Source organism: Acinonyx jubatus, chromosome C2 (assembly GCF_027475565.1).
Source record: "Acinonyx jubatus isolate Ajub_Pintada_27869175 chromosome C2, VMU_Ajub_asm_v1.0, whole genome shotgun sequence".
In the NCBI taxonomy this organism is placed as follows: domain Eukaryota; kingdom Metazoa; phylum Chordata; class Mammalia; order Carnivora; family Felidae; genus Acinonyx; species Acinonyx jubatus.
Genome location: NC_069384.1, coordinates 73,046,881 through 73,060,110, shown reverse-complemented (window position 1 = coordinate 73,060,110; position 13,230 = coordinate 73,046,881). Strand labels below are relative to the sequence as shown.

The following is a 13,230-nucleotide window of genomic DNA, read 5'->3' as shown; positions in this document are numbered from 1 at the left end:
CCGTCTGAGCTGGAGGGAAGCTCCCACCTCCTGCTTCCCGGCAAGGTCCTGTGGTCAGTGGTCAGGACTCCTACCACTGCAGACGTAGCCCCGGCCTCCCTCTGGCCCTGAGGAGAACCATCCGCTCCCCACCACCTCTGCCCCACTGTTTTCCCGACATTCATCATGCGGTTGGGTCTCCAGATAAAACACTGGATACCCAGTTAAATTTGGATTCCAGATAAACTACCAGTTGTTCTGTAGTATAAGTATGTCCCACGCAACATGTTTAGGTTTATTTGTTTATTTGCAGAATCCAGCAGTCCTACTCGAAAGAACACAGTGCATCTGGGGTCAGTCACATAGCCAGGAGGGGGAGCAAGCAGCTTGCCCAGACCGCACAGCCCCTGGCCGCCAGCCAGTGCTCTTTCCCCAGCATCATTCAGCCCAGACAGAAGTGATTATACTTTAATTGAATAAAGAGTTCTAGTTTGGGGGAAAATATAATTAAGAGAAATGTCCGCTTGATTATTTTGTTCCTTTATCCCTGGCCATCGACGCACGACAGTTTGGACCCTGGGCTGTAGCTCATTCATTGGATGGAGGTTCGTGAAGCACCAGATAGGCTAGGTGTGACGATGCTTTACCCAAATAGTGTCACCCCCTGATGGCCGCCAGCAGCCTAAGGCAGCCAGGCCTCCAGCCTGGGCTGTGCCAGCAGCCTGGGGCTGGTGTTACCCGGCTCTCAGACACCCAGGGCTTCAGCCTTTCTGGGATGGCAGGGTTCCCAGCCTTGGAGGACCGATTGAGATTAGGAAACCAAATGCTTCTGGGAACTGAAACCGGTAAATTTGGGAGAGAGTCTGTTCCTCTGGCAAATCTGCTGAACTCTATCTTCCATCACCTTAGAATCTATTGTGATTTTGATCTGAGCCTCAGGAAGTGTGGGGGTTTTTTAATTTAATTTTTTTTAAGTTTATTTGTGTTGAAAGAGAGAAAGCATGAGAAGCCCCTGAGAAGGGGCAGAGAGAGAGAGAGAGAGAGAAAGAATCCCAAGCAAGCTCTGCACTGTCAGCACAGAGCCCGATGCAGGACTCGATCCCACAAACTGCGAGATCATGACCAGAACCGAAATCCAGAGTTGGATGCTTAACCGACGGAGACACCCAGGTGCCCCAGGAAGCACGTTTTTTTTTTTAATTTTTTTTTAACATTTATTTATTTTTGAGAGAGAGAGAGACAGAGCATGAACGGGGGAGGGGCAGAGAGAGAGGGAGACACAGAATCGGAAGCAGGCTCCAGGCTCTGAGCCATCAACCCAGAGCCTGACGCGGGGCTCGAACTCCCGGACCGCGAGATCGTGACCTGGCTGAAGTCGGACGCTCAACCGACTGCGCCACCCAGGCGCCCCAGAAGCACGTTTTTTTAAAAGGGCATCCCTGGACATGAAGGAGGAATTCCACTTCCTTGTCTGCAACTGACCTCTTGCTCTTCCCGTCCCCCAAATCTGTTCCTGTCCTTGGTTAATGGTTTCGCTGTCCTCCCCGCCACCCAGGAGAGAAAGCTGGGAGTCACTCCACTCATATGCCCCCTCATCTGATCTCTCCCACCAGACCTCAAGTGAGTTCCTGGAGGGCCTGCCATAAGTCAGATTCATTTCTCCCTCCCCCACCGAGAGGTTCTCTCAGACCCATCCGCACTACACACAGAGAACCAGGTAAGACACTGCACTGTGGTTCCCTGGGCTGGGAATGGGGGAGGGAGAAATGGCGAGAGGGGTATTCATGGGCATCCACCAACTGGTAGGCTGTGGACATCAAGGCCGAGCAGACACTGGAGAACACGCTCGGCCCCTGGCCTTGGCAATCTGTTCCATGGGAATCCGGGAAGAGCTGGGGACAGGGGTTTGGTCTACACGTGTTTGCAGCTGCATGATTATACATGGGAAGTATGATATCTCGTCAGGGGGCCAGAAGGACGGGAGCCTGGGATGAAGATTTGGGTCATCATGCATCGGACCCCAGGGACATGCATGAGATTCCTCAGGGAGGTTGACCATCAGGGCAGCAGCATGGAAGAGGTGGCCAGGGGGCTGAAGAGTGGCCAGGGCTATAAGCAAACCAGAGAAGCACTGCAGTGAGCAAGTGGCCCACGGCGTCAGATGCCATCAGAAAGCTAAGAACCTAAGCACCTCCGTGCCAGGCCACCCAGTTCATGCCCCCTCCTCCCTTCCTCCTCAAGGAGCAGCCCCGTCGTCTGTTGGATGTGAGGGGCAGCGGGCTTGGTGTGGGGAGAGCCAGACAGCTCGTGTCTGCTCTCCTGAGGCACCATTCATCCTGGTTTCTCCCGGCCATGCTGCCAGAGGTGGCCCCTAATGACACAAGTGCCCCGCACAGCAGTCACACTTCTGCCCCTAAACCTTCCGGTCACTCCCGCTTCTATCACCTCCTTTGTTTTCCTCAGTGTCAATGAAAAACAAATTTCCAGGGAGAGAGATGGAAAGGGACATCTGGCCTTGGGACATCTGGATGTCCAAAGAGGGTAGCTTCTGTGCTGTGGACATGGACTGGAGGTTCTGGAACCTCAGGGCAGGATGAGAGTGAGATGGGTATTAGAGGATCAAGAAACACCAGGGAGAATGTTCTTTTATTCTCCAGACCGTGGTGCAGCTTTAACGGCTGCTTTGCAAAGCTTGAGGAAGGCCGAGGCAGGTCTCGGTAGGTCGCTCAGCCTCTGAGCTGGGGTGGTAATCATGGAATAGGAGGAGGAGGACGAGGGGACCCTGGCTGGTGGAGCTGGCCGCGTGGCCTCCTCTCCCTTGGAGATGTAGCTCCGTCCCTCTGAAAAAGCAAAGCACCAGCTCCCCCTCCGCCCCCACCTCCCGCCTGGTCAGTCCCCGGGGGTCATCCATGCAGGCTCCCGGCTCGGTGACCCTATACTTAGTCTCCCCCGGGCCGAGCCTCAATAGACACAGTGAGCCTCACGGAGCCGCAGCTTGACCTCAGGTCCCACTCCTGACTGGCATTGTGGGTCAGTCCCGGGGAGCCCGACCCCTGCCTCGGGGACAGCTGGATGTTCAGCCAGCGACACCGGGTCTCGTCGCAAGCGAGCACCACGGTGCCCTCGGGGTTGCTGTAGGTGCACCGGCTCCCGGCTGCCCTCTCCTCCGCTACCAGATCCCAGCTTTCCCCGGGCTCCCTGTCCTCCATCCTCGGGGCCTGGATGCCCAAGCCATCCCGGGTGACGGGACACACCAGCTGTTCCTCCTTTAGGGCGGGCAACACCTGGCCCTTCAGGTAGGCAGGGCCCGCACAGTAGGTCTGGATGTTGAAGAGCCGGTCGCTGTACTGGTTCAGCCAGCTGAAGAGGTAAGCCAGGTGGCAGTCGCACTGCCAGGGATTGCCGTGCAGGGCCAGGTTGAACAGGTTGTAGTTGGTGTCAAAGATGCCCTCGGGGAGCGTGGTCAGCAGGTTCCTGGAGAGACTGAGCAGCTCAAGCTTGGACAGGTTCTGGAAGATGGCTGGGTGCAAGGCTGTCAGGTTGTTGCTGCCCAGGTAGAGCTTGACCAGCCCCTCCAGGTCTCTGAAGACGCCGGCGGGGAGACAGGCGATGGCGTTGTGCGAGAGCGTGAGGGAACTGAGGCTGGACAGGTTGGCAAAGGTGCCCTCGCCGACAGCCTCCAGTTGGTTGTAGGACAGAGACAGGCTGACCAGGGCGGGGGTGTGAGCGAAGAGGCCAGCGGGCAGCGTCCGCAGCGCGTTCCCCTGCAAGTTCAGGAAGGTCAGGCGGCCCAGGGAGGAGAAGACAGAGCCGGGCAGGTGCCTGATGGTGTTGTGTTGCAGCCACAGCTTCTCCAGACGGAAGAGCCCCAAAAACACCGTGGGTGGCAGCTCGGAGATGGAGTTGCCGTCCAGGAAGAGCTCCTGGAGGCAGCCCAGTTTGTCAAACACGCCCTGGGGCAGGTTGGAGAGCGCGTTGCTGCTGAGCCTCAGGGTCTGCAGGCTGCTGAGGGGGTCGAACAGCTCCTCGGGCAGCCGGGCCAGCAGGTTCTGAGCAAGGTTGAGGATCTTCAGACAGGCCAGGGGCCGGAAGAGCCTCCCGGGCAGGCTCTGGAGCCGGTTGCCTTGCAGCTGGAGAGACTCCAGGGCGCCCATTTGGTGGAAGAGGCCATCCGGCAGGGCCTCCAGCATGTTGAAGTTGAGGGTGAACTTGCCCAGCGAGGTCAGGTTGGAGAAGGTGTCGGTGCTGAGGTTGGAGAAGGCGCTGCCAGTGATCTCCAGGTCCTGGAGCCTGGGCAGCCCCCCGAAGGCGTCCGGCCCCAAGTGGCGGAGCTGCGTGTTGAGGAAGACCACCTTGGTCAGGTTGGGGCTGCCGCTGAAGGCCCCAGCTCCCACCGTGGCGAACGAGGTCTCTACGAAGATGACGTCTGTGGCGTGTGGTGGGAGGTCTGGCGGGATGGCAGCCAGCCCCTCATCGGAGCAGAACACCTCCCCGATGAAGCAGTCACACCCTTCCGGGCAGGGCTGGGCGTGCCTGGCCAGGAGCAGGAGGCAGGCCCAGGGTAGCCAGGCTCTGGGCAGCATCTCCTGACCCCAGTGGGAAGAGAAAACAGAAGTGACGCCTTAAGGGTAGTGCAGCACGGTGGCCAGCGCACCGCTGGGTCAGCCAGAAGACCCGGGGGGTGGGAGGGACAGGGACGGGGATCAGCTGTCACGGAGGCCACCCGTTGGGGCAGCCGTTTGTGTTTTCAGTGGTTGTTCCCATACTGCCTCCTGCAGCCTCGTGAGGTCAGCAGGACCAGCATTCTGACCTCCTGACACTGTGGGTGTCATGTGGCCTGTGCCCAGTCACCCTGCAGGTTAGTGGCAGGACAGCGACCCAGGCTTCTGGGACTTCCCATGCTCTTTCCAGATGAGAGAAAGGGCGGAAATGGGATAAAAAGGCATGAAAGACAGGGTGTAAGGAGAGCATGGGTATTTTTGCCCATGGAATTTTTTAAGGTCATGGGTCAAATATGGGCAGATTATTAGTGAGTTGGAAATCTTTAAACCGTAACTCTTCCTGAGCTTTCAGACCTCAGCACATTTCGGACCCTAATTATGAGGAGATTTCAGCATCTGCTCCTGTGCATCCGCTGAGGGTGAGAGCAGCAGAAGGGACAAGACAGGTTCTTACCTCGAATGATCCCTGCTCCTCACTACGGCTGCCCAGTGCTCTCCTGCCCACCTGCCTGTGCCCCCCACCTCGGAGCCCCTGGAACTCTCCAACATTGTGTGGACAAAGAGGGTCCCCGCTGCAGGGATTCCACAGACCAGTAGGTTTCTGTTTTCAAGGGAAGAAGACTGAGTTTTTAGTTAACTAAAAAAAAATTTTAAATGCCAGCATCCAACCACAGGATTGGATTGGCGCTGCGGGTCATAAGTGTGTTTTATGGTTCAGTCTGTTTTGTATGTGAACTATCAGCCAACATGTAAACATGGAGGAATCTCACATTAAAAGTCCAGATTTCAGGGGGCCCCTGGCTGGCTCAGTCGGTTAAGCGTCTGACTTCAGCCCGGGTCGTGATCTCGCAGTTCATGGGTTCGAGCCCTGAGTCAGGCTCTGCGCTGACAGCTCAGAGCCTGGAGCCTGCTTCAGGTTCTGTGTCTCCCTCTCTTTCTCTGCCCCTCCCCTGCTCACGCTCTTTCTCTCCTTCAAAAATAAATAAATAAACATTTAAAAAGATTTTTTTTTTTAACGTCCAGATTTCAGGATGATTTAGGGGCTGTGGGCTCACATTGCCACATGACAAGACCGACTGGGGCTTTGTTGCCCCATTAGGGGGTGTGCAACCCGCCCCCCTCCCCCCCACCCATCGTTTCCATGGCTTGTAGTGGCCCAAGCTCCGTGAGTTTGAATACAAGCTCCATCACATTCTAGCTGTGGGACCGTGGGCGTCTTACTTCATCTGCAGTGCCTACCATGTCAGGGGAATTGCGAGGACTCAATGACAACAAATAAGCAAAAGTTTTAGGCCAGTGTCTAACATGGAATGAGAAATTAATAAAGTGTGTTAATTATGGTTCAGGGTTGCAAGTCACCTTGCATCATTACTCATCATTACATCGTTACTCTTTTAAACACCGAAAGAGTGGGAAGAGCAGAATGTCCTTTAGACAGAATACATTTGACTTTACCAAAAAAGACAGAAAAGAAGTTAGGAAGGGAGAGAGGAAGGAAGAAAAAAGACAAGGGAGAAGGAAGAAATACAGAAACAACCTGTCCCCAGTAAGCACTCACAATTGGCTTGGTTTTGGAGAATCTGGACCCCAGCGGCCTCTTTGCTGGCTGCTTCTCTGCTGCCCTCTGCTGGCTGCCTCTTCCATCCCAAGATTCCACTTCTGGCCAAAGGGCTCCGTTTGCAAACACAGTGCTTACAAAAGCCCCCTATACCCTCCCCCCATTCAGACACTCAATAACTCAGTTTTTCCAGGAACTTTTCTGCCGAATCAATAGAGAAGGGACCATTTGTCCCACAGAAAGTGCATACCTCCCTTGAGGCTCCCCTGATGCTTGCAGAGACACTGAGTCAGCCACAGGAGGTGGCCGGGAAGGACACATAGTAACTACGCCTGCCTGCCACTCAGGCACAGGCAGGAAAGTAACAAGCGTCAGACAAGCGTGTGCCCCCTGGTGCTACAAGGCTTAGACCAGCGGTTACAGAGTTCAGCTTGAGCACAAGACTTTATTCTCTTGAGGTCGTACGTATAGGATACAGATAAGAAGCAGAGGTTCTGGAGAAGGATGAGGCAGCCACTGCCCCACCCCCACCCAGGCTGCCCCTAGGGATCCTGACAGAAGACTTCCTTGAGCCCAGAAATGAGGTGCCTGGTGGTTGCTTCTCCATCTTGACAGCTAGCTGGGCCCTCCAGAACGGTGGCCTTTCATGGCTGTCCTTTTTTGTGAGATGAGGCTGCTCATCTCTGTGCTCAGCGTCCAGCACGGTGCTGACTTACCGTGGACTTGGTTAGGGTTTGTGGCCCCAAACGCTTCATCGCTGGTATGAGCAGCGTGGGAGGTAGATTTGCCCTTCCCTAGCATGGTTCGAGCCCAAGTGAATGACCATCAGCCAGGCCGTGAGAGCAGACTCGAATGCTTCTCCTCCAGAGAGTAAGAGAGGAGAACAATTTTTATGTTAAACGTGCCATAATGCATAATAACGCATACTGCGCCAGTATCCTTCCTTGCAAACCCATTTAGTCTTTGGTTCTCAAAGGCAGTTTCCAGAAAGACTTCCACTAGTATGGACATGAAGGCCCTGGAGTGAATATATACAAGGGACCTCACGTGCTGTCTGTCCCCAGATCCCTAAGGGCATGCACTTCCGTGACATAATCAGCGTAGTGAAAATGGACCTGGGAAGGCAGCCCACATGAGCCATGGCCCCTGGGTACCTGAAGCATGATTTCAAATGTGGGCACTGGGGGGCCTGGGGGCTCAGTCGGTTACATATCCAACTGTTGATTTCGGCTCAGGTCATGATCTCGTGGTCATGAGATCGAGCCCAGCATCAGGCTCTATGCTGGGCATGGAGCCTGTCTGAGATTCTCTCTCCCTCTGCCCTTCATCTGCTTTCATGCACACTCTCTCCCCTCCCTTTCTAAAAAATAAAAAATAATAAAAAAATATAAAATAAAATAAAATAAAATAAAATAAAATAGGGGCATAGCCTCCGGATGGCTATGTCCCTACGGTTTTGCAAACTTCTCTCACCCCTTGGAGGTGTCGTGGTGGGAAGAGGGCCAGAACAGGGCCTCTGAAGTTCAGGAAAGAAAGAGCCCCGGTCTGGGGGGGTTGGAGGAAGCAGGGGACGGCACTCACAGTGAGGGTGTGGAACACTGACCACTTCCAAACGATCCACTCTCAGCCCGAGACTCATTGTCACCACTCTAGAATGGCTAAGAGTTTGTGCTCTGGAGTCAGACAGCATGGGTTCAAATCCTGTCTCCATCCCTCATTAGCTGTGTGGCCTTGGCTGAATTACTTAACCTCTCTGTGCTTCAAGGTCCTAATCTTCAAAAGAGCAAACTTCAATACTACCTTCCTCATGGAGTTGTTCTGAGGATTGAATGAGAAAATGTGTTGAAAGCTACAAAGCCAGAGCCCTGCCCACAGTGAGTGTTCAGCAACAGAGCATTAATGACCCTGATTATTCTGAGTTCAGGCCAGTCCCAGCTTTGTTCTGAAGTCATCACAGAAGTTAGCTATGGAAAACCTGATGAGATCGTCCAACCACCCCATTTATGGACCAGCGAGATGCCTCTCTGTAGCACTTTTTCTGGCTCTTTCCTCCCAGCCAAGGGAAACATGTAATTGCTTTGCCCTTGGTTTAGAAGAGCACAGATTTTGATGGCTCTGGCTAGGATGCCCTGGACTTGGGCCCCTTCCTCAACCGCCCTTAAGAGCAGGTCACTGGGGGCTCTGGAGATGGGAAGTGCCCCTGCCTAGGCACCATGGAGCTTGGTACCAGAAGGGACTGTGGGGCGGCAGCCAGAAGATTCCTGCTTCTCATCCGAGAAACCACCTCTGCATTGATGCAGCGACCAGCCAATGCCCGCAAAAACTGTTCCATGCCTTTAGCAAGCCAAGGAAGTCTGGCTTTGGCGGGGGCAGGGAGGGCAGTTCACTGCTTGCAGATGAACTTTTTCCTCTTCTCAAGTTGCTTTTGGGTTGATACATTTCTGTGTGTGCCACAAGCCAGTCTCTCATCCACCACAAAGCCAACCCTCACTCCTTCCAGAGGGCGACGGGAGCCCAGAGCCCCAGCCCCAAACCCCCAGCGGACTGCTGCTATACTCAGAGATGTCGACACTGGCGTCTGCACGGCCAACAGGGCTGCCTTCTGCCTCTTGGGCCCAGGGCATCCGAGAGCAGCAAGAGGGGCTTCAGAGGTTGGAGCCACCGACTGCTTCATCCCGGTCCCCGGGGAACGCCTGCCACTGCCTGGATCCCAGCCTCCTTTCCTAGGCTCCTGCCTCCACCCCAGCCAGCCGGCCCTCCCCACCCTGCTGCCCACTGTGTCCCAGGCAGGGGAGTGGCCCCTCGGGGACAGTTTCTGCATTCGTAAATTGAGAACAGTCACGATAGTAACACTACTCCCTAAATTAAGGCTTTGTTACAGTTAGTGCGGTAATCACGTAAGAGAACTGGTAATGACGTAAGATAAGTGACATGGTGATATAAGAAATATACATTTGTGGTTCGTGCCCTGGGTCGGCCTCTGTGCTGACAGCTCTGAACCTGGAGCCTGCTTCAGATGCCGTGTCTCTGTCTCTCTCTGCCCCTTTCCCACTTGTGTTTCTTTCTCTCTCTCTCTCTCAAAAAAAAAAAATACACTTAAAAAAATTGGGGGCACCTGGGTGGCTCAGTCAGTTGAGTGTCTGACTTCAGCTCAGGTCATGATCTCATGGGTTTGTGAGTTCAAGCCCTGTGTCAGGCTCTGTGCTAACAACTCAGAGCCGGGAGCCTGCTTCGGATTCCGTGTCTCCCTCTCTCTCTCTGCCCCTGCCCTACTCTCACTCTGTCTCTCTCTCTCTCTCTCTCTCAAAAATAAATAAAAATTAAAAAACAAAAAAGAAATATACATTTGCTCTCTTTATCCTGGTTCTTGACACAGCTCCAAAAACCCTTGAAGCTTCCTGAGAGATAATAGGGGGCTTCTTTTGTTATTCAGCATCAGCGCCTTTCAACCCACATCTTTATGTCAATGAAGTGACTCTCCGTGGGCCCCTAAAGTTCAGATTGTACACCAAGTATTTGCTGGGGTAATCTTTGAAAAATAGAACTGTGGGATTTTACTTTTTTCCTTTTGCTTTTATCATATATGTTTTACATTCTAAAAATATAACAAACCAGTGGCTTTTGAAATAAGGTCAAAAGTTATAAAAATTCAGGTCATCCTGTAAAACACACAGCACAGTTCCAAACACATAATGGGCTCCCTTGATTTCTCTCCCTCCTTGCAATTACACTGCAAAAGCCTGGAAGAGCCCATCTCCCAGCTGCCATGGTGTTCTTAAAGATAGCCAGCCTTGTGAAATCAGACAAGTTGTGAACTGAGCACGGTGTTTCCTCGAACGCTTTCCACAGGGTGCCACCTCTAACTCCTGCTTCTACAGCCTTTTCCATTTTAGAATGCCCCCAAGACTCCCCATCCTGCCTGCACCCCCAGCCCGTGCAAGTCACACCTCCTCCAGGAAGCCCTCCTTGACTGCATCTCCTGGGGATCCCACAGGCCATTCCCGTCCTCGGTGGAACGCTTGCGTTCCTCTGCTCTACATTCTGATCACTTACAGCCATCTGACTGTGAGCCTCAGGGGGCTGGGCTTCTGTCCTCTGCAGCGGGTCCAACCTGACGGAGCGCCCCCAGCACCGAGCTGAGCCCGGGCGAGGTGCTGTGTGCTGAATTGAACCACAAGTGTCTGTGGCTCGTGGAACCCTGTACATCACGCCTTATGTTCCTGCTGCTTAGTGGAGCCGGGGGGCACCTGAGCTCTGCCGGGGCTGTGACCTGGGTTCAAATTCTGACACTGCTACCTACAAGCTGTGTGGGCTTGGCCAGGTCATCCAGCCTCCATTTTCCCCTGCATGATTATAACCCCGTCCCTCGGGGTTAAAATTAGTATTCAATGCGTAAGTTAGATAGTAAATATAAAGCATTTAACACAGTACCTGGGCAACAGTAAATGTTCAGTAAAAGGTAGCTACATACGTATTTTATTCCTAGAGGGACTATAGACTTTATCAACTAAGCCAGGACTAAAACAGGAGCTATGGATAATTATGCCAGGGTGACATTAACAAGGCATAAGCGAGGCTGGAACCAGACAAACCTGGGCATGTGGTTGTCTGCTTATCCCCACAGTTCACTATGTGCCCCCAGAGCACAGGGACCGGGTCACCTTGATCTCAGGAAAGCCTTGCCTCAGGCCAGCACCTGAGCACCCGGCTGAGCACTTCAGGGGCTTCTCCTCCCATGGTAGAGGACGTGGATAGTGCAGCCTGCCTGGAGTTGGGGACAGGCTCTGAAACCTGGGAGAGTGGCCTTCCCCTCTCGTGCCCCACAGCCGGGACTGAGGCCAGATTCCTCCCACGTCCCCACAGACCCCAGGAGACCTACCGTGAGGGGCTGAGCAGGTGCACACCGGCCGCCCTGGCTCTTCCGGTGGAGCGGAAGGGTCTGGTGTGGTCTGTGATCAGTATGAACCCAGCAGTGCCAGCGCGGATCAAAGTTCCAGGCAGTGGTTCCTCCCCTCACGTGGCCTATGTGTTCCCGGAATGTCACCAGGGTCACAGGACAGGAGAATAGAATCTGGCACAAGGCCTCTAAAGATTACAAAATAACCCTGAACTGTTTCCATGGACAGATCCACACTGAGGCCAAAATCTCGCTAAGATCCCAGGCCTGGCACCTGCAGGAGGACCCCAGGGCATCCACTAGGCCCTAGAAAGTTTCCAATAGGCCTATCCCGAGGTGAGGACTAGGACCGGGGGTCCACGCCTACATCCTCTCCTGGTGAAGGGCCAGGCCAGTGCTGGGAACCTGACCTCAGCCAAACAGCCAGCCACAGACATCTGCTGGGCTATCAATGACAGGAGACATTCTAAGAGGGCTGTGGGCTGGTTCCTTGGTTTGTCTGTTTGTTTCATAAACCAACTTTCTAAAGCCTTTCTGGGTTAAAAAGGGAGAAGATAGAAGGCGGTGGATTTGGGTCCAATATGGAGAGGCATGCTTTCACCACAGGGCTAGCCAAGGATGAAAGACATTGCCTTGGGAGGCAGTGGTTTTCCTGTTTGGAAAGGTTCATCCAGGGGCTACAGAATGAGGCAAACTGTGTGTGGGAGGAGGGGGGGGAGGGGGAGGAGGGGAGGGGGCGAGGGAGAGGGGAGGAGGGGGGTGGGGGGTGTATATGAGCATATATATGTTTTTTTATTTTTTTAATGTTTATTTATTTTTAAAGGAGAGAGATGGAACAGGGGAGGGGCAGGGGAGGGGCAGAGAGAGAGGGAGACACAGAATCCGAAACAGACTCCAGGCTCTGAGCTGTCAGCACAGAGCCCGATGCGGGGCTCGAACTCATGAACTGTGAGATCACGACCTGAGCCGAAGTCGGACGCTTAACCGACTGAGCCACCCAGGCGCCCCAAGCATGTATATGTTTTAAGGGATGCAGGGTGAAGGCATGACCCAGATAAGCAATCTCAGATGATTTTCAATGTCCAGTCTACCATTCAAAGCAGAATGTTGACTTTAAAATTCATTGCATGGTATTAATATTTATCTCACTCCTTTTCAAATATTAACTAATATTTCATCAGCCAAACCACAAACATCTGATAAAATGTAGCAAGAAAACATTTTTCAGTAGAGACATATTACAAATCCACACTTTGGCGGAGGAAAATGGGAGCATGTCAGAGGGGAGAAAACCTGTGGACCTCCATAGCTCCCACCCTTCATAGCTCCCACCCTCCAAAGCACCCGCCCTTCATAGCACCCACCTTCATAGCACCCAGGCTGACAGAGGCAAGATGGCACATTGGAAGAATGGCCAGAGGCCAAGGGGTGAATGAAGGGGGCACACCTCTGGAGAAGACTCACAGCCAGGCTAGGGGAACAGTCCAATCTGCCCTGTGCTCTGAATAGGTTCTTATCACGTTGACACTCATCTGCAGAAAGAGAGTTTGTCTATTTGTCAATATCATGGTGAACAAGAGAAATTGGGCATCAGTGGATCCGGGTTGGAATCCTGGTTCTTCACCTAATTAACCAGACTTCACACAAGTTATTTTATCTCTACAAGTCTTTGCATTCCCATCTGTGGAATGGGTGTGGTAGAGGGCTGATGTGTGTGTGTGAAGGGGAGATTTGCATTAGGAACTCTAGGGACCTTCTGGGAAATGGGATAAAGACTCTAACCCCTTTTTCCATTACCCAGAACTCCAGAAACTTGTCTAAGAGGCCAGGTCCAGTGGTGAAGGAAGGACAACAAGCGTTGCCCCAAGTCATTGAAGCACAACGAGCACACTATTGACCCCCATTCAGGTCCAGCTTCCTGGGACAAGCTTACACCTGGCAGAAGGGATCTAAGAGCTAAAAAGGGCCTGGGAAAATACAGTGTGAAGCTCCTTTATTGGGCATAGCAGCGGGATAAAGGAACAGCAGAGTCATTCCTCTCTGAAGCACTGTGCCAGCCACTATGGCAGCCCCTG

At 53.3% G+C, this 13,230-nt stretch overlaps 1 protein-coding gene across 2 annotated transcripts; it reads right to left on the bottom strand.

The window, feature by feature from the left end:
• Positions 1-429: 429 nt before the first annotated feature.
• On the bottom strand, positions 430-11,295 carry CPN2 (carboxypeptidase N subunit 2). 2 transcript variants are annotated; one of them, XM_027061176.2, is made up of 2 exons: positions 11,138-11,295; positions 430-4,565 (listed from the first exon to the last, which is right to left on the bottom strand). In XM_027061176.2, exon 2 carries the CDS (start codon positions 4,560-4,562, stop codon positions 2,919-2,921), a length of 1,644 nt encoding a protein of 547 aa, XP_026916977.1. In that variant the 5' UTR covers positions 4,563-4,565; positions 11,138-11,295; the 3' UTR covers positions 430-2,918. The 2 variants fall into 2 exon arrangements, with proteins under 2 accessions (XP_026916977.1, XP_026916978.1); XM_027061177.2 differs by having other exon boundaries at positions 430-4,562; positions 11,138-11,293.
• Positions 11,296-13,230: the final 1,935 nt, after the last annotated feature.

Bases quoted from the DNA above. Each gene is read 5' to 3' on its own strand.
- CPN2 (XM_027061176.2), bottom strand. From the start codon at position 4,562: ATGCTGCCCAGAGCCTGGCTACCCTGGGCCTGCCTCCTGCTCCTGGCC.